General features: G+C 32.4%; 5 protein-coding genes and 1 non-coding gene across 7 annotated transcripts; 3 read left to right on the top strand and 3 right to left on the bottom strand.

Annotated features, from left to right (window-relative positions):
• The first annotated feature begins 700 nt into the window (after nucleotides 1-700).
• LOC103828797 (actin-related protein 2/3 complex subunit 2A) lies at nucleotides 701-2,964 on the top strand. 2 transcript variants are annotated; one of them, XM_009104436.3, is made up of 10 exons: nucleotides 734-985; nucleotides 1,185-1,251; nucleotides 1,316-1,523; nucleotides 1,605-1,774; nucleotides 1,841-1,918; nucleotides 1,991-2,123; nucleotides 2,205-2,296; nucleotides 2,392-2,448; nucleotides 2,555-2,620; nucleotides 2,718-2,964. In XM_009104436.3, the coding sequence occupies exons 1-10, from the start codon at nucleotides 927-929 to the stop codon at nucleotides 2,742-2,744; spliced, it is 957 nt and encodes a 318-aa protein (XP_009102684.1). In that variant the 5' UTR covers nucleotides 734-926; the 3' UTR covers nucleotides 2,745-2,964. The 2 variants fall into 2 exon arrangements, with proteins under 2 accessions (XP_033131559.1, XP_009102684.1); XM_033275668.1 differs by lacking the exon at nucleotides 1,841-1,918 and having other exon boundaries at nucleotides 701-985.
• Nucleotides 2,965-3,036: 72 nt separating this feature from the next.
• On the bottom strand, nucleotides 3,037-3,110 carry TRNAV-AAC. The gene has a single exon. It is a non-coding gene; the product is annotated as a tRNA-Val (tRNA).
• A 5,190-nt stretch (nucleotides 3,111-8,300) lies between these two features.
• Nucleotides 8,301-8,912, bottom strand: LOC103828897. The gene has a single exon (XM_009104536.1). It carries the CDS (start codon nucleotides 8,910-8,912, stop codon nucleotides 8,301-8,303), a length of 612 nt encoding a protein of 203 aa, XP_009102784.1.
• A 145-nt stretch (nucleotides 8,913-9,057) lies between these two features.
• Nucleotides 9,058-12,840, top strand: LOC103828796. The gene has a single exon (XM_033275838.1). It carries the CDS (start codon nucleotides 9,714-9,716, stop codon nucleotides 10,473-10,475), a length of 762 nt encoding a protein of 253 aa, XP_033131729.1. The 5' UTR covers nucleotides 9,058-9,713; the 3' UTR covers nucleotides 10,476-12,840.
• Nucleotides 12,841-15,446: 2,606 nt separating this feature from the next.
• Nucleotides 15,447-18,004, top strand: LOC103828794 (peroxidase 7). Its single transcript, XM_009104432.3, has 2 exons — nucleotides 15,447-16,670; nucleotides 16,885-18,004. Exons 1-2 carry the CDS (start codon nucleotides 16,377-16,379, stop codon nucleotides 17,644-17,646), a joined length of 1,056 nt encoding a protein of 351 aa, XP_009102680.1. The 5' UTR covers nucleotides 15,447-16,376; the 3' UTR covers nucleotides 17,647-18,004.
• Nucleotides 17,849-18,619, bottom strand: LOC103828795. The gene is made up of 2 exons (XM_009104434.3): nucleotides 18,239-18,619; nucleotides 17,849-18,171 (listed from the first exon to the last, which is right to left on the bottom strand). The coding sequence occupies exons 1-2, from the start codon at nucleotides 18,450-18,452 to the stop codon at nucleotides 18,044-18,046; spliced, it is 342 nt and encodes a 113-aa protein (XP_009102682.1). The 5' UTR covers nucleotides 18,453-18,619; the 3' UTR covers nucleotides 17,849-18,043.
• Nucleotides 18,620-20,247: the final 1,628 nt, after the last annotated feature.

The raw sequence follows: 20,247 nt of genomic DNA, 5'->3' as shown, positions 1-20,247 counted from the left end.
ACTGCCATATAAGATGACAGATTTTAGGTGGAGCATTTAATTTCTAAGCATAAGCTTTTAACTTAGTGATACTCGGCTCTTAAACTATAATTTCTTGTTATTTGTAAACAAATGTTTCTTGTATTCCAATATCCGTATTTAACCGTGTACATCTCATTCTTTATATAATTTTATCTGTACATATCATATCCATTAGATTGTTTTATTGCCATACTCCGAATGAGAGGTATGTCTTCTTGAACAATAATGTTTTCCATCATCAACATTCCACTTTTTTGGAGAACCATGACTTAACTCGCTCACCATCATACGTGGATCTACCACCAGGACAATTGACCGAGCTAGACTAACATGGATTGAAGGAATCCAAAGATCCTCCCAAACACATATCTAGTGTCATGAGTGTACTTTATGATTGATCTCTAACCTTAGTAAATACCTAGCTGCCATCAAACTCGTCCAAAAATAAGATTGAGATTTTGTAGTTATCGCTAGCTTGCGAGCTTTGGTGATCATACCTTACTCGCATCACTCTTGCAAGAAGAGGATCCGGGAATTGAATTAATCTAAAAAAGCAAATTTTCTAGAATCAAAACAACATCCAATAAAGTATTTTGAATGTTAAAGCTCATACATTCTATACTAACCAGGCTGGGCTAGGCTTATGTATGCATTGTTAACAATAGGCCCAATATACGAATTTGGACCAATTAAATTCAATAAAAGACTAAAACACAAAACGTCATCGTTTTGCAGCGCTGAGAATCCAAAAAGTCTATCGAAGAAACGTTCAAGTTGGGACAGAGAATCTCGGTCGTCTCTGTTGTCTCCCACGTGGCTCTTCTTCTTCTTCTCCACCGATTAGATCCCGTTGGAGAATCCAGGGACTCGTAAGGTTACCCTAGGATTCAATTCTAGTGTCATCGATGATGTTGCAGTCGCATTCAAGGTTCCTCCTTCAGACGCTGTTGACGCGTGCTCAGAAGTGAGTCATCCCATCCTTAATCCAATGCCTAGCTCTAAGATTAGAGACCCTCTTCGATTCTGGAATGTGGGTTTGTTCCGTTGGTTGATTCTATCAAGAAATCTGAAACCTTTCCTCAAGAACTGAACTGTGTTTTGTAAGAAAGGTTTGGTTTTTATAGCTTTCGTAGCTGTCTGATTATTGTTTTTTTTGTCCTCAGTCTTGATAAAGCAGTGGAGCTAGATTACCAATGGATCGAGTTCGATGATGTTCGCTACCATGTTCAGGTGACTCTGAGATTCATTTGTACACTCTTGTTTTTCAAGCTTCTGATGTTGTGAGTGTTGATAGGTGACAATGAAGAACCCAAGCATCTTGTTGCTTTCGGTTTCGTTACCAAACCCACCACCTGAAGCAATGTCCTTTGATGGACTTCCACTGGGAGCTATAGAAGCTATTAAAACCGCTTACGGGACTGGCTTTCAGATCCTTGATCCTCCTAGAGATGGTTTTAGTCTTACCCTCAAGCTTAATTTCTCCAAACTTCGCCCAGACGAAGGTTATAAAAAGATCCTTGAATGATTTTTTGATTGGGATCTTTGTTTACATTCTCTAATGGGAAGTGTCTATGTCTTTGCAGCGTACAGAAACTCGTTGTTAACGAAGCTAGCTTCCATTAGAGAGGTGGTGATGGGTGCGCCGTTGAAAATCATCCTCAGACATTTAGCTTCAAGGACGGTTGCTCCTGAGCTGGATAGGCTCGTAGCAATTATGCATAGACCTAACGAAACATTTTTCCTTGTGCCTCAGGTATGTCTAATCTATTAAGCGTTTAATGTTAAGTAAGAATGTAGAGTGATAGAGAATTGAACTTAGGCGGATAAAGTGACGGTGGCTTTTCCTATGAGGTTTAAAGACTCTGTAGATACAATTCTAGCGACGTCCTTCCTAAAGGTAAACACAAATGATCAAAAAGATTTTTAAATGTTGGAACAAGTGTAACTTTTTGATATCTTCATCGTATAGCAATTTGTAGAGGCGAGGCGTGCGGCTTCTCTGAGTAGTGCTCCTTCTTGTTCGTGGTCTCCAACCGCACCCCAGGAGCTGGAAGGAGCTCCTAAAGAAACACTGTCGGCTAATGCCGGTTTTGTAACTTTTGGTATGTGGTCTTTTACTAGTCTTTTTTTTTGCATTCATATTACCAAAGCTGAAAGAAACTACTAAACATTTGATTTATTAGTCATTATGCCTCGGCATGTGGAGGGGGAAAAGCTCGATCGTACTGTCTGGAACTTGTCAACCTTTCATGCTTATGTTAGTTACCACGTCAAGGTTCATCTTTCTTTCCTTTTCACTACAATCTCTCTCTCTCTCTCTCTCTCTCTGCCATAGTTAAAAGAGAGTTTGTGTTTTGTTTTTATATACAGTGCTCAGAGGGATTTATGCATACCAGGATGCGACGTCGTGTGGAATCTATGATTCAGGTAAAACACACACCAAGCCTGATTTATCTTTTCCTTTCTCTTCAACTGCCGAAAGAGGTTTCACTACGTTCTAGTTTCCTGTTGCTAAAACCTTGTTGTCTCTCAGGCTCTAGATCAAGCTAAGCCATTGGAGAAAACAAGATCCATGAACAATAAGTCATTTAAACGTCTGGTAAGTTTTGTAACCAATGTTTTTCGACACAGTTTTACCATTTTGAGTTTTGTATCGTCCAAGTCTTTGAGCTTTTTTTGTTGCTCCTTCCTCACAGGGACTCAACGATGTCAATTCCAAGTAGTTCCATCTCTCATGAAGCATTTTTTGTAAAACCTTGTGAGTAGCTAAGACATGCTTTTGCTGAATTAAGTCTTTGTGAGTAGTGTTGGTTTGAGATTGGTTTTCTTAGTACAATTCTTTCAGTTATTTCTGACCACATGTAATAATGAAGTTATAAACTGTAAGAAATTCATCTTTCAACAAGTTATAGAGGACCACCAGGTTGACTTTTGGAGACCATATATGACGATTCTTCTTGTTCCGAAGTCCTAGTATTACACAAAATCAACGTAACATAATACAAAAATATTTATTGGCTTCGTCCAGGTTTGAACTGGAGACCTTCAGTGTGTTAGACTGACGTGATAACCAACTACACCACGAAACCTTTTTGCTTTTGTATTAAAATCTTACTTATTGTTCTGAATCTGGTAGAATTTTAGAATGAATTTATTTTAATAAAAAAAAATATATATATATATATATTGTTCCCAAACTAAAAATTTTAGTGCATTATACAGTTTGGACTTTTTGGGCTATTGGTTCTATGGTTTTTGATATTGTATTAAACTCTTGAAATATTTTCATATAAATTTGAATAGTTTTTTACCTTAAAAAACTTTTATAAAATATTACTATTTATTACAATATAAAAAGGTTTATATAAAATTTAAAAATACTCAAGTTTTTTTTTTCTGAAGAAATAGATCAATACTTCAATTTCAGTCACATTCTTCTATATACTTCTCATTGTCGTTGTTACGAGAGCTCTTTGTATGCAAAAAATATATGTCAGCTTCCACGGCTTGATCCCTTTGAACGAGACCAGTCTTATCTTATTCTCTCTTCATGGCTACAATCTCATTGTCGCATCTTGCAATATTGGATCCGGTGATAAGATCCCCCTCAACATCTATCTATGCATGTATTTTCTAGATCATATTATATAAGTTTACTTCATTACAAGCGGGACCTCTCGTGGTTCAGTGGTAATTGATGGGCTCTGAATGCAAAAACATACCAGTTTCGATAGCAAATTAAGTAACATTGTTTTCCTCACCACGGCTGTAGATCCGTCTGTATGAATACCCGAGAGATGGCATGTCGTGGACTGCACCTCACACCCATGGGTTAGGTCTTGTTCTTTAATAAACTTGCGTTTAACCCTTTTTTTTCAAAAAAAAAAGTTCACCTCATTACTACTGATCTTGTAGGTATGAAAATAAACACATTATTTTCCCATCAATTTAATTTGCAACTGTCCATAAAAAAGGTAAGAAAAGAGAAAACTAACATGTGTCCATAAAAAAGGTAAGAAAAGAGAAAACTAACATGTAGTTACAAAAAAAAAGAGAAAACTAACATGTAAATTGTATGATTTTTAAAATTTTATTTTTATTGGAATTTTGAAATGTGGTATCCAAAAATACTGTAGTTATATAAATTATTTTTTCTTTATGTTTTTATAAGAAAATTGGTATGGTAATATTGTTCGCTAAATCTTTTGATACTATTTTCTTTGACTCTTATCTTTGTTCAATTTTTTCACATAATAAAGATAATTGTTTGAAATATCATAAGTTAACTACCATTTTTCCAAAAATGTATTCAGTATATTTTAACATTTAAGTTTAGGAAAATTGCCAAAATTATCATATTCCGAATACTATTTTTTATGTTTACCTTAATCACTTTTACTCTCATTTTTAAATAGGTAAAAAGACACTTATAACCTTAGAGTTAACTAATCTAGACTTAGCGTTTAGAGTTGAGCGATTGGGTAGGATTTTGGAATGTAGAGTTTATGATTCTAATAAATATATAAATAAATACTTAAAATTTTTGAATTTTTTTATAAAAATAGATTCAAAAATAATTTTTCGTATTTCAACATGAAAACTTGAAAAAAATAAAAAAATTTCGAAACAAATTCAAATTTGAAAATGTATATTTTGAAAACTATATTGTTTATATATATATAAAGCAAGGGTATAACCTATAATAATTTTTTTTCCTCTTAATGAAGAAGGTATATTTTGAAAACTATAAAAAAGATTTATTTATTTATTTAATTATTTATTTTGTATATATATAAAGCATGTATATAACTTATAAGAATTTTTTGCCTATTAATGAAGAAGGTATTTGTGAAAAGATTCCTTTAATGGAGATAAACATGAATAATGGTATCAACAATGTGGTAAACATTAAAATTTTCCTTAAATTTAAGGGTTAGTTATTATTGTACAGGGTTTAGTATTTAAGGGGTAGTGTTGAGTTTAACAACTTTTATACATGACTAGAGATTTTTTCCGCGCTTCGCGCGGATTGTGTCTTATAAATTTATTTTATTTATAATATTATTTGTCGGTTTGTTTCTTTTACATTAATTTTTTGTTTTTCCAATGTTAGTTTTTCTTAATTTAAATTTATATGTTTATAGTTTTTCTTTTTTCTGGTTGTAGATGGAGAATTATATTTTTTATTGATAGTTTTTGAATGTGACATAAACTTTTTGAAATTTTAAAATAATGTTATATATAGTACAATTAACACATTAAAGAAGAGAAACATATTTAAGCACATTTTATACAGGTTTTATATACATAATTTTAAACATTATATATGTATATATTATAAGTTTGAAACATGTAAATGGTTTCTAAAGTTAAATACTTGTTCTGAGTTTACATAACTTATCGAAAATTTTATTTTTTTTAAATTTAAATCACAGAAAAAAATCAAAAAGTCAGTATAGCTGGGTTTTCTTGGGCTTTTAAATCAACACTGAAAATTTACATGAATCATATAACAACAGTTTTATAAACAACTCGATAAAATTTGACCGAGCCAAAGATTTTCACACAATATGTTCTTTCTTCTTCAAATTGCGAAGAGCCTATAGGCACAAGAAAAAAATCATAATTTTTGTTTTCACTTATTTAACATTTTTTTTCCTTTACACACGGAATTTATTACACTGCTATAAGCAATTGAGAACTCTATTCATATAAGATTCACATCTATGCATTTTGACAAAGAAGAATTTTAGCCATTTTTAGTTTCAGAATGAATCAACTTCAGTCATATACACTATATTTTCTCTATGATTCAAATCTTACAATTTTAATATATGTGCAGATTTCCATGTGAAAAAACACGCACGCCATCTATCGTTCAACCTATTACTTTTTCCAAAGTAAACACTATAATCCTCGTTTGGTTAGCTCCACAAACTAATCTCTTTGGATCAGTGTAACCTTTCAGAAAATGATAATCTTAACATCTTACAAAGAAAAAACAACAAATATTGACTTATTTATATGAATATATATTATTTTAAATCATTATAGTGGACGAAGAAAGCACCATAATTTGTACAACAAATTTTTTTAGATTCACTTCATCATATTCACCATTTTACCATTTTAATTACATAATTTTATATGAGCTTCTTCACCTTTCCCGGTTATTTTCTCTTTATTTATAACTACAATATAAAGTTATAAACTATATATATATTATAAATTAATAATTTATTTACTCTTAAAGTAACGATTAAAAATAGAACATAATTCAATATAGATATATGATTCTATTAATAAATTAGCAGTTACAAATTTAAAATTTTTAGAAATATCAAAAGTTTTATATTAATTAATTATCTTCTAAATGACATTTATTTTTAATTCTTTTTGGATGAGAATATTTTGGCTGAGGTGGATAGCCTCAAAAGCCTTGAATTTAGTCCCTTTTATATAGTAGGATTATTAAAAATAAAAATTATAAATTATTTAAAAGGGTTTGTTTAATATTTTTCATCACAAATTTAAAATATTTATGAAAATAATCATTCTTTAAAAGGTAAATTTGAAAAATTGTATCAAGATTGTGGTAAAATTAGAATTAACCCATGATAAATGCATAAATTATTTTTAATAATGAAAATTAGTAATGTTTAAAAGTAATTGATCATTCAGTGTGAAAATAAGAGAGAAGCATAATATGTGATATAAATAGTATTGACATTAGGTAGTTTTTGTATGATGAAGCAATTAATTGAAACACAGCTGCACAGAGAGATAAACTAAAAGTTAAATTAAATAACAAAAATTGACTGAAAACATTGAAATTGATGAGAAATAGAAGTACTCAAAAGGAAGTTGAAAACTTGTAAAAGCAAAACTGTTCTGTGTTTTGTTTCTGTTTCCCAAGTCACTCCAAAGTCAGCTGTAGTTTCCACAAATTTTAAATAAATCTACTCATCACATTTTCTCTGTAAAAATGATCCATATTCAATATAGTTAAGTATATAATAAAGTCTTATAACTAATTTCCTAGATTCAGTAAGAGATGGTTAATTGGTTGAACGTTTTAAGTTTTATACTCTAATCTTTAAAGGACAATAATTGTAATAGCTACATTGGATTTTCAGTAATTTTGTTGAAGTGGTTAGATAATATGAAAATTTTGTTTTTTTTGTAGTGTCCAGTGTAAACATGTCACGTTCTGGTTTGCTGTTGAATCCTGTACTATGTTTTGTTGACAAATTTATTGTGTATATATATGTCCAGCTCACATTAATATCATGAAACTAATGCATAAATCGGACTACAATTTGTGCCAAACAAACAAACAAACAAAAATGTACAATTGTTGTTTATGTAACAGTGAAATGCTATATTTGATAAATCTGAAATGATCTTTAGATGTCTGTGTATATGTTATGAACAGAGCACTATATCGATGAAGAATATCGATTACACTTGCGAACCTAGGGTTTGACAAAAAAGTGTCCGTCTCTCCTTTAGTTAGAAGACTATCCCTCACACCCTTCTCACAAAATGAATAAACATCTATGCACAATCCTCGTCTCTATCTATAGTACTCTTTTCACATTCTTTTCTTTCTTATTTTGGTTCAGGACTCAGTCATGAATCCATCCTCTGCTCATCAACATCCGATTAGTAACGGTCCAAAAATTGTTTTCGTCAATGGAAATCGAAGAAAGCTCCCAATGGCGTGGCAGATGTAAGACAGAACAACGGATACTGCAACGGCCTCTACACTAGACAGAACAACCAGCGACAAACTGTGAACAATTTTGCCCTTAATGGAAACGACACTTATGGACACTGAGGTAATATGTGGATAGGTGATTTGTGGACGAATGATGCGTGGTTGGGTGATTTGTGGACGGTTGATGTGTGGATGAGTGATGAGTAATGTGTGGACATGCGATGTTAATGTGTTCATAGTAAATAACGTGGACAAACTCTCTGTTTTGATTTCATAAAACTATACAACAATACATAGACTCATGTTACTAAAATTATACCACAAAACGTGGACACGGATTTTGTATCAAAACCCTTACCAAAAGAAATATTTTTTTGTCCATACCTAACTTCTTTGTTATGATACGACAAGTTGACAAGTTGTGGACTGAATCAAAACTAATCAAAGATAATCTAGTGGCAAACCAAAATTGTAGAAGGCTTACATGCCTCTTATTGTCTGTGGACCTTAGCAAAGCAAGTCGGTTCCTCACATTCTTATCCAGAATTTTATGGAGAACTTAAGCTGAACGAGGAGCCTTCCCATGTAGGCGCTTGTTTTTTTCACACCAGATCATATGGATAGCAGCCTGCATAGCATATCTGATACACAGCCGCGACTTGAAATCCATCTGTGAACCAGAGAGTAATCTAATGATCTCATTCCAAGACATGTGATTTGAGTGTGATATACCTTTGGTGAGGTTGCGCCAAATCCAGGATGAGAACTCACAGGAGAAGAACAAATAGTTTCTAGTTTCAACCAGATTGTTGCAGAGCGCACACTGAGGTGGTATAGCCATGTTCCATCGCAGATCCATTGTACTGAGCCTATTATGCATCGCCAGCCATGTGATAAAAGAGTATTTAGGAGTAACTTGAGAAAAGCAAACAATTTTCTCCCAACCACACTTATGTTGTACCACCCTGATGAGCTCCCAAGTCTCATAGGTAGAGAACATAGTGTGATAGTCAGATCCTCTTTTCCATAGGCTAACATCATCACCCTCCGCTATCAACTCTCTCGTGGAATCAATAATGTCTTCAACATCATTGTATCTCTGAACTCTGTGCCTCCTCCTCCTATGATGAATAATCACATCATTCACTGTGGCATGCGAACTAACACTCATACCAATGAACCCTCTTTCACCAAATATATCAAAAAGAACTCCCGCTTCCGACCAACAATCAAACCAGAAAGAGGTACTCTTCACATTCTTTATCTCCTTCTTATAGAACTCTCGAGCTATGCTTCTGAGTTTAATAAGCTTCTGAGTTTAAACTCTCTTATTATTAGTATAAGAAAATAACTCAAAACTTAAGTTCTCATTCTCTAAACTCTTATTAGCTATGTTACATTTCGATATCTTCTTATATAGTGTCTGATAACTCGTAATCCTATTAATTAACATATCTAGATAACTCCTAAACATATTATAAATTCTAATTTCTAATTTCAAAAGGATTAAGTTTTATTTTCTTTTATGCTTAATCCAAGTCTTGGCATTCTATGAGTAGGTTCGACGTAGATGAACTCTCTTCAGTTTTCAGCAGCGGTCACACACACACACACAAAATGTACTTAAAACTCAAAGGATCAGGTCACAAATACGTGCAAACCATTTTGTCTGTCTCCATCAAACATCGTAAAGTTGAAAAATCAAATATTTTCTTTTTCCTTAAATCCTCATTCTATTACAAGATCCTCGCATCTATACACACACATGAATCATGATAGTAACCACATGTCAAAATCATAAGACAGAGACAGGACCTATAAACATGTAAGTCACTACTATCACCACGCGGCCCTGGACGTGCTTCCCACTTTCTTTAATTTTTTTTTATTCTACTACTTATAATATCTATCCTCTGCATATATTTTCACTTCAAATTACAAAATCTATCTCTCAAAAAATCAAAATTTAGGTATGCCTCCTCCGGCAATGCTTGCATTTGATGATGGCTCAGATAACGAGTGGAAGGGTTTCACAGTTTTCCCTGAAGAAAACCCTTGCCGTAACCCTAACTATAATCTTAATTTCTTGGTGAAGAAGGCAATTCTAGAGGGTGAGAAAACAACGGGTCCTATTTTCTCCCGTCCTTCGGAAAGAGAAGACAGCTTCAGAATGGTATTACCTCCAGCCATGCCTCCGCCTAGAGACTCAGCCGTACCGCTTCCTATGCTCCCTGAGCCGATGAGGATCCGGAAGAAACTTAGCCCCCAAGAATCATCCCATTTTACGAGGAAGTCTCGTTACTCGGACAAAACCTTCTACAAGGAAGAAGATTTCAAATGTAACGCCTTCTGTTTGTCTCTACCTGGCTTCGGGAAACAAAAGTCGAAACGCCAAGATTCGATGGAGAAGAAGATGATCAGTACATCTTCTTTCACTAACTCCACTGTTTCAACACGCTCCTCGGTCGAGATATTCGAATGCGGTTCCTGGGCCTCGACGACAGCCCTGATGCAAGATAACGGAGGAAGATATGTGCAAGAACTGGTGACTTCACGGTCGTCAATAAGAGATTACCAGAGATCGGCTGAGACTTCACCGCAACGCCGTGTGAGATTTTCCACACCTTCTTCGGCTTCGGTTTCTTGCCCTACTTCGCCGCGGTCTTGTATCACCCCACGATTGCGTAAGGCTAGGGATGACTTTAATGCCTTCTTATCCGCTCAAGACGCTTGAATAAGCAAGAAAAAAAAGACACCAAGACTTTTTTTAATGGAAGTATGTTGTGTGTATGATTTATGTGTATTAATCTGAGATTATCTTCATGTTTGTTTCATATTCTGTTTTGTTCTTGGCTAACAAAGAGAAAAACAAAGGAACTATTTGTGCATAAATCTTATGAGAAGAGAGGGACAGAAGTAGGTAGAGAAGTGATTTTTTTGCTTACATTACACAACATTGGTAAATATTAATACAGAAAACAGAACACTAATCTTTGTCCTTTCCATACCATAACTACATATTAATACAGAAACAGAACACTAATCTTTGTTTTCTCCATACCATAACCGTACTTTTGAACTACAAAATAAGTACCCATATATCAACTCTACGCTTAGACTAATACAAGAAGCAACTGAAAGTGCAAGATGGGTACTCTGTATTATTATGTCACCAAGTATTATAACAGAATAATAAAGAAGGTTTTTCTTAACAAAGAAAAAGTGTATTACTAACTCCCTTTCAAGTTAACTTACATGTCACACTCAAAGAAAGACTCTAGCCTGACACATTCAAAGATCTATTCACAATCCAAGAACCTCTCATGACCCATAGCCCTTATATTTTGTGTTCACATACATTAAACCCCAAAACCTTATGCTTTTATCTTTCTTTTGAAGTGGTACCTAACAAAGTGCATGCCTCTCTCTATTTATATTCAGTAGAGTTTGTGGTTCACCACCCTAGCCAACTTTCCAACGAAAAAATATTCCCAAATTTTTCTTGTAGAATATTTTTAAATCTTGTTCAAAGCTTTTTGGAATTCATCCCTTGATGAATTTTTTTCATCAATGTAACTCTTTGGTTGTTTGGCTTCAAAGTAACCTCTAGTTCAACTTTTGGCCAACTCAAATTCTAATTTTCAAGTCAGCTACATAGCTTCGGTTCATGTAACACTTCTTATACTACTTCATATAGTACTTTGGGATTGGTACATAAATATCTTAAAGAGTTGTTTTCCTTAAGTTTTTAAAACTCAATATTCATTGCACTAACATCAACAGTAAGTTCCCACCACTCCTTTGACTTTGTTGCTGTACTTAATTGCCACATTGCTTTTTGATTATTGGGTTGAAAACAATGGCGCATCATTCAACACTCTCTCTGTTGTTGTTTTGTTGCTCAAACCAACTTGATCACAAAATCTCCTCCCAATACCTTGGAAATGTATAGAGAAGGAGAAACCACCATTTGACAAGAGTGATTTGAGAAGAAGAAGAGATTTTTTTTATCATCAGTTGGATCAACAAGGCTAGTCCATAGCAACTTTACAACGTAGGGGAACACGACGGCAGAGATGAATGAACATCTAACAACTTTACTAAAGACACTTGTACAAAAGATTTCTGTTTAAATCGAAAAACATGAAGTAAGGAAAAGTTCGAGCTTTGATGATTTTCTCTCTCGACCTCTCCCTCTTACCAATACAAGATCATTCAGAGGGAAGGTTTCGAGATTAGCTCCTATGTTTTGTTGTAATATATTCGATCCAAGGATCGATTTTTTTTGTTTTCCGTCAGCGGATCTAAATTTCGCGTAAGCGATTTTTGTGGTGATTTCAACCCTAAACTGATCCGTTCTTCATCTTCTCTTCTTTTATCAGTTTTGTGGTTGAACTTTAATAAATTCGCGTTGGCGATATGTGTTTTCTTCCATCTTCTCTTTCGCAATAAATTGTTACATCCTGTTTGCTTGTGTTGGATGCTCTGTTTCTCCAGGGATATGCACTTAATCCTTTGTTGCGAGAGTCAATCTTTACTCTCTTTGTGAGGCTGATTAGCTTAAATTAAAGTGTCTTTGCATAGAGGAAGCTGTGGATTTGGGTTGATATCGATTGGCTTAAGCAAAGATTTAGTAGAGTCAGCATCTTCTATAGAAGATGGTCTGGCAAAAAATCTTTTGTTGGCTTTTCGATCTACCTCTGTGTTATCATCTACGGTGGATGGGGCTTTCCAAAAACAAGCAAAGGCTGGAGCGAAAGTCGAAGACAAGAGGTCTTGCCGTTTACATGAGGAGAGATCCATGAATCTTACGTTGTTGAGAAGCAAACGATGGAGGTTCGATTCAGAACATTCCCGGCGGCGAAGAACTACGGCGGTTGTGTTCACCGTCTCGCATGATAGACACGTATCAGCACGTGTCTCGTGCTTCTTCATAAACCGACACGTGGATGGACAGCAAGCATTAACCGATCCTCATCTTGGGCCTTAAGCTGTTAGGCTTCTTTATGTATTTCATGTTTATTGGATCTCAATGTAACGTAGAAGCCTTGTAAACTAGCCCACTAGGCTAAATGAACGGAAAAACGTTGACAAAAAAAAACATATTTTTTTTACCGTTTTAATGTTAAACTAGATTTTGACCCGCGTTTAAGAAGCACGGGTATTTTTTTGGTGACCGTAAACTCAAATATTAAATAAATTTATATTTATTATTAGATATCTAAAATATTTAAAAGCCGTTCTATTATTATTATTTCAGTCCGGTACAATGTTTTCATTGAGTTTTCATATCCGAATCAGACTTGTAGTTGAACCGTAAGATCTAGTAACTCATATATAGTGGGATAGAATATAATAAAATGAATATATTAAAAGTATTTGAAAATCAAAAAGACCGTTATTAACCCACTGAAAAAATATAATTTGTTTTTTGTTTTATAAATTTTTGATATATTAATATATATTTGACTTGTATAAGAAATTTCTTTTAACAAATATTGTTAAGTTTATTTATAAATATATTAATTATCAATCTACCAAAATAGTGAAGAAAGTATTATTTTTTTCCTTTTTTAATTTTCTATCAAATTATTATCAATTTTTTTTAAAAAAAATCAGTTTGTGACAGATATTTTATTATTAGAAATCCATACAATTTAAATAATGTTACATTTATATGTATTTATGTATAAAATGGTTTTCATAATTTGGGATTTTGTAAAAAAAGGATCTAAAGTTAATTTGGTTAATTTTTTTTTTCTGTAACAAAAGTTAATTGGATTTATAATTTTCTTTTCTGAATGGGTTGTATCAGTTAAATTATCCTTTTTAAGTTAAACGCCCAAAGCCCAATTAATAATATTTATTTTGCTAATAACAAAGTGAGATTAAATAGGGATAGTATATAATATATAAGGAAGACCAAAAAATAAAAAAAAATGAAAAGTCCAAACAACTTTTTAAGTAGATTTATTTAAACTTCTTTCCTTTTAATAGTATTGATCCCATTGAATTTTTTTTTTAATTTTATTAAAACATTAGCATTTGGTAAATGCATTTCTCTAAATGTTTTTCTAACAAATGTTAATGCTCTAATAATCAAGTCCTAAATTATACACCTATTTATAATAGAAACGAGTAAAAATACTTGAAAGAAGACTCTAACTTTTCACTTCCTCGCTTAACAATACAACCTTAATCACTTGTGCTCGCAAAGACTCATTGTACAGTTAAGCAAACAAAAATCTATAACCATTTAATTAGACTGAACCATGACCGAACATTAATTTCAGTTATTTGATTTACTATGATGAATTACTTATTTCTTTCTTTTCATCTTTAGCATTTTTTTGTTTTTTTTTTTAAATTGGATAAATATCTTAATATCAAAATTTTATTTTGAGAATATTAAATAATAAAATAAGATGTTTGATCTCAAATATTTATTCTTCTAAAACATCAATATATAATATTTCTAATTTATATTTTATTTTATAAAATATGTAATTTTATTAAATGTAAATAATTTTATTTAATCATATTTAAGAAAGGTTAGCTTCTTTTTGAAAAATATATGTATTTTAAAAATATCAACTGTAAATATGATACATTTTTAATTGTTTGAGGCATTTTAGAAAAATTAGAATTATATGAGCTAAAATGTACTAACCTAAAAAGAAAGAAATTTACCTCAACATATTACAGATAAACTTTACAGCTTAATTAAGAAAAATTCCTTGAAATACACTAAGTTGGATACCACTTTTCAAAATATATTCAATCAAAAATACACTAACATTTGAGTTTGGTGATTATTGTTTGTGTTTAGTATTTAGGGGGTGGGACTACGGGTGACTCTTTGGCCAAAGCGGCTTTGTACTATGTTTTCACCAATTAGTTTGGTTAGACTTTCATATATAATATTTTGGGTGTTCAAAAAAAAGTATTTAGGGGATTGGGTTAGATTTATAAACTTTTATAAATAATTTTCAAACATTTATAAATGATTTTTAAATGTTTATAAATGATTTAAGATGATTAATTTTGTCTTTTTCATAATAAATTTAAGTTATTTATGACAATAATTATCATTTAAAAGCAATTTAAAAATAATATCAAATTTGAGGTAAAGTTAAAATTCTCCATTAATTAACTCGGTGTTGATTAGTAACATGTTAGAGCTTTTTAGAGTAAGCATGAGTATTAAATTTAATTTTCTAAGAAAATTAAGAAGTTTTGGGCACAATTGTAAACTTTATGAACGAAAAAGCAAATATGCACCATAAGTTAAGGCATGAACCAGTAGGTTTCTCTTGTAAAGAATACTAGAGCTTGACCCGCGCGGGTATTCATTTTTGGTTTGCAAAAAAAAAATATTTATCTTATATAAATGGTAATATATGTTTTTAAAATTTTTATATATATATATATATATATATATATATATATATTAAATGATTATTTAATATATTTCTAAACACAATCATTTTAGAATTTATAATGAGTAATTTTATTTTATTTTTTGATCCGTCAACTGTTACAACCCTATTTTAAAAATATAACTCGTGTGTTCGTGCAAATGTATTTTTTATGGATCAAAATTTTAATGTAAAATAAAACGGTTATCTATTTTTATATTTGATTTATACGATTAAATAATTCAATATATTATTTAAAATTTTGTGGTTTATATTATCTTATATATTAAAAGAGAAGTCACAACTTTGACTCATGTGTGATTTTTTAAAAAATGGACCTAATGGACCTATTACTAGAAAGTCATGTTACATTTAATTTATAATCTTACATTATTATAGATCTAAATAACTTACTTTCTAGATTATAGGAACTAAATAATATGTTTACTACAATTAAATAATTATCAATCTTTTCCAAGCCAAAAACGTGATCTGAAAACAACCAATTCAATAAAAAATTATATACAATAAAATTATTATGTTTTAAAAATGATAGACTCATATATATTATACTAATATATACCAATGTAAAATTAAAAATAAAATATTTATATAAAAATAAATGAAAATAAACACCCGCGCGGTTGCGCGGGTCGAGATCTAGTGTATTTTTATAACACTTTTATGTTTTTTAGACGTAGTTAGTATACCAAAATAAAAAATAACCACCCCGTAATAATAAAATCTTGTTACATTTTTAACATTGATTAAGTATAATTTATTGTTTACCCAGATTATAGAAAACTTTTTTTAAATAAATAAATATAATTTGTTATACTTTATTTTAGGAAAATGCATTAATTAAACTATAAAAGACAAGAATACTAAAAGGTAGGTAAATTTATTACTTCAGTGGCATTCAAATGTAAATAACTTTGAAAGCTAATGGACAATTTATATTGATACTTCTATTTTAATAATAGAGATAGCAATTGCTTTTTCTTTTTTTTTTCTTATGAAAAGGAATTATATATTAATTATCAAAACCATAACACTCACGACATGCAAGCAAGTCATTTGAATTTTTAAAGATATTAAAGGTGTGTCTCCCACGTAAAACCATCACATTTCGAAACCCAATATATAAACACATCTCTCGACCATAAAAACAAATTCAAATCCAATCAAACTGAGAAACATAGAGAAAAGGAAAAATAATGAAGGCGGCCGTGGTATCAGTCCTCATCCTACTCGTGATTTTCGTAGCCTGGCCGGTATCAGCTGACAGGAAAGACTTACCTGGAGCTGGAGGATACGGAGGCGACGAGGACGATGACAATGACACAAAGTCTTGGTTTCCTTTGGACAATCAGTTGTCATTGAGTTATTATGATAGGATTTGTCCAGATTTTGAGAAGATCGTTGCTACCAAAGTGAGAGAATGGACAAAGAAGGACTCCTCCCTTGGTCCAGCCCTCCTCCGCCTTCTCTTCCACGATTGCGGTGTCACGGTATTGCACTTATATACTTATTCAACATTAATCGTTACTTAGCAGTGTATATATATTAACTTCATACTCTCATGCAAAAGCTATATGTTATCGTTCATATATAAAATTATAGTTTACATAATTTTGAAAATGTCCTGATTAGTGGATGGTTAGTCTATATAATACATTTGAACGAGAAGATAACAAATCTTTTGTAAATGAATAAAACTTTCAGGGATGTGATGCATCCGTTCTTCTAGACCACGAAGGATCAGAGAGAAGATCCCCAGCGAGCAAAACCCTAAGAGGCTTCGAGCTAATCGACGATATCAAGTCTGAGATAGAAAAAGCCTGCCCTGGCTTAGTCTCCTGCGCCGACATCCTAACCGCAGCTAGCCGGGACGCAACCTTCCAACTGGGTGGTCCTTACTGGCCTAACGCCTATGGGCGTCGTGACTCCACCGACTCTTACGCTAGAGATGTCGAGAAAGTCCCTTCAGGCCGCCGTGACATCACTGCCCTTCTCGAGACGTTTCAGTCTTACGGTCTCAATGTTCTCGACCTTGTTGTCCTTTCCGGAGCCCACACCATAGGCAAAGCCTACTGTGGCACCATCCAGTCGAGGCTTTACAACTTCAACGCAACTTATGGAACTGATCCGTCGATTGACTCCAAATACGCAGATTTCTTGCGTCGCAAGTGTCGTGTAGCCTCAGAGACCGTTTACCTAGACGCTGCAACTCCGGTGAAATTCGACAACCAGTATTACATTAATCTTCAAAAGAACATGGGAGTCCTGACCACTGATCAGGAGCTTGTGAAGGACCCTAGGACCGCTCCACTTGTGAAGGCTTTCGCAGAGCAGCCACCTCACATGTTCAGACAGCAGTTTGCTGTGTCCATGGTTAAGCTGGCCAATGTTGGTGTCATCACTGGCGAAGATCGTATTGGAGTGATCAGGAAGGTTTGCAGCAAATCTAACTCCAGACCTTACTGACCGAAAAATGGGAGCTGAGTTTATAAATAAATCTTGAAATAACTTCTTGTTTGGTTTCAATTGTAATTTTGGTACTCGCTGTCTGAAGATTAAAATGTGAATCTTGATTAAAATCAAAGAATTTATACACTTACCATTATATCTGATCATGGTTTTAATCGATCCAACATGATTAGAAATTGTCTGAAGGTTTATAATGTAAAATGAATCCTAAAAATGTTATCTATAAATCAAGTAAATAATAGCTGTGAGAATAGCTTTTGATGAAGAAGTGAAACATGAGAGACATAATCAGATTCAGACTTTCGGTTCAAGATCATGTTCCTATGTTCTCTATATACTGAAGCTCGCCAAAAAATTAAAAAAAAAACAGTACAAAACAAGACTTGGGAGGAACTTAGACACGCTTGCCTCGAAGGAAACCTTTGCTGCGACGATTCTTCATCCCCATCTTAAACTTCTTCTTCAGCTTCCTCCCGATGGGTTTTAGAGACTTGTTATGCTTCTCACCATCCATTTCCACATCTGCAAACAACAATATCTATATATAAAACACAACATCCCAAGATTAGGCAGAAAAAATCGAACATACCGGAGGCAGAGGCGGACTCGGTGGTAGACGAGGCAACTTCCATGAACGGAGAAGGTGGTGGTTGACGAACCGGTAACTTGGGGGCGGCGAGTGCGGCTTCGATGGCGGCGGATTTGGCGTCGTCTCTCGTTAGGGTGAAAGATTCCTTCTCCACTATTTCTCTTCTGATAGCTCTCAATCTCTTCACCCTCTTGCATCTCATAGATTTCGCCATTGTTTTGCGCTCAAGGAGATGGATGCAAGAAATTAGGGTTTTGAGGGAAAAGAGGGGTTTTTGTTTTCAGCGTAGGATTGATTGTTTATATTGTCTAAACCTATTTGTAGCCCCAAAATATTTGTAGCCCCAAATATTCCAAATATTTGTAGCCCCAAAATCAATACCCATTCCATTTCTAAAAGAATTATATTTTGAAGTTTTCACATATATTAAAATTTGATTGCAATTAGGAGCTGATCGAAGGGTTGGACGGATCGCAATTCCAATTCATCACCATTTTGGAACACGAACAACATAGAAAATACGAGATTTTCTTTTCTTTTTTTTTGTGCGACTTTTTTTTTTGTGCGACGAAAATACGAGATTTTCTACCTTCTTGAAGATCTTTTAAATTTTGATTTTTAAAATATTATTTCTTATATTTAACTATTTTCTATAATTTTAGCCAATTAAAAATTCAATAAATACAATTAATTTATTCAAAAATTACAATTTATCATTTATACCTAATAAAATCTATTCTATTAAAAGGGAAGCAGTTTTGAAAAATCTACTTATACAAGGTTACTGTACCTTTTCATTTTTAATCCAACCTATTATATATAACTAGATATTATAACTGAACTCCTATTATATAGCAACCAAATAATATTTTCCAACATTTAGAAATATATTGTAATCTCTCTTTTAATTATAATATTTTTTTGGATCCACTTTTTTATCTACATATAATACCAAACGTAATTGACCTTTATACGATCTACAACTTATAACATCTACAGTTAACTAACGTGCTATACCAATATCAACACTATTAACAAAACAAATTATATCAGATATTGTGGACAATATAGAAGGTTTCATATTATGTTATTAGATTATATATTTGGGACTGCAATACTAAATTAAAATATGCTAAATAAATCTTAAGTCTTAGCAACTCAACAAATAAAAATATTATAAAATGCACACCAAATATAATGAGAGAGAGTAAAGTTTAATATTTGGATCTTCGGGCCGAGTTGGATCGATTCCTTTTATGTCCTAGACATTTAAACCAACTAGATATTTGAAAGTTTCAGTTCGGATTCGTGTTGGTTCCGGATCGGTTCAGATTCGTAATTCAAATAACTATAATTTTTTATTACATAACGGGTCTGACCGATTTGAATATTTAAAACCCGAAAAGATTTGAAATACCCGAAAACACAAAAATACCTGAAACATGAAATTTTTTGAAAACTCAAATAAAACTCTTAAAAGTTCAAATAACTTATATAACCCAAAACTTTACCCAAAATATGAACTAAAAAACAGAAAATATCCAAAATTTTACTTGAATACCTGAAATATATAAGTAAATTTTGATAGCATCACCTTTTAACTTAAAATATCCATAATACCAATCTTAAATATCCAGATATGCCTAATATACACAAAACAATTGGGTACTTTGTTTAGCCGATCAAGTCTCAGATAAAACTCGGACCTAACTGAGATCCGCGGGTTCAAAAGTATACCCAATAAGTATTTTGTTTTAGAAATTGACCAAACTGAATATGTATTTTTGGATCAGTTTTGGTTCAAATTTTTGTGTTCGGATAAAATACATATGCCTAATAGAAATTTACATAAAAATATACATAGAGAATCTCAAATAAGCTAATTAAAACTAAATAAATATCCTTCTTTGATATAATACGACTCTGTAACGTAATAATGTAAAACAATCTCAAAATGATAATTCATATCAAATTGTGTTTTTCTTTATAATCCAAAAAACCCGCGCTTC

The sequence above is a fragment of the Brassica rapa genome, chromosome A07, assembly GCF_000309985.2.
Source record: "Brassica rapa cultivar Chiifu-401-42 chromosome A07, CAAS_Brap_v3.01, whole genome shotgun sequence".
NCBI classification, from domain to species: Eukaryota; Viridiplantae; Streptophyta; class Magnoliopsida; order Brassicales; family Brassicaceae; genus Brassica; species Brassica rapa.
Note: the sequence above shows the minus strand (reverse complement) of the source record. Positions and strands in the feature narration are given on the sequence as shown.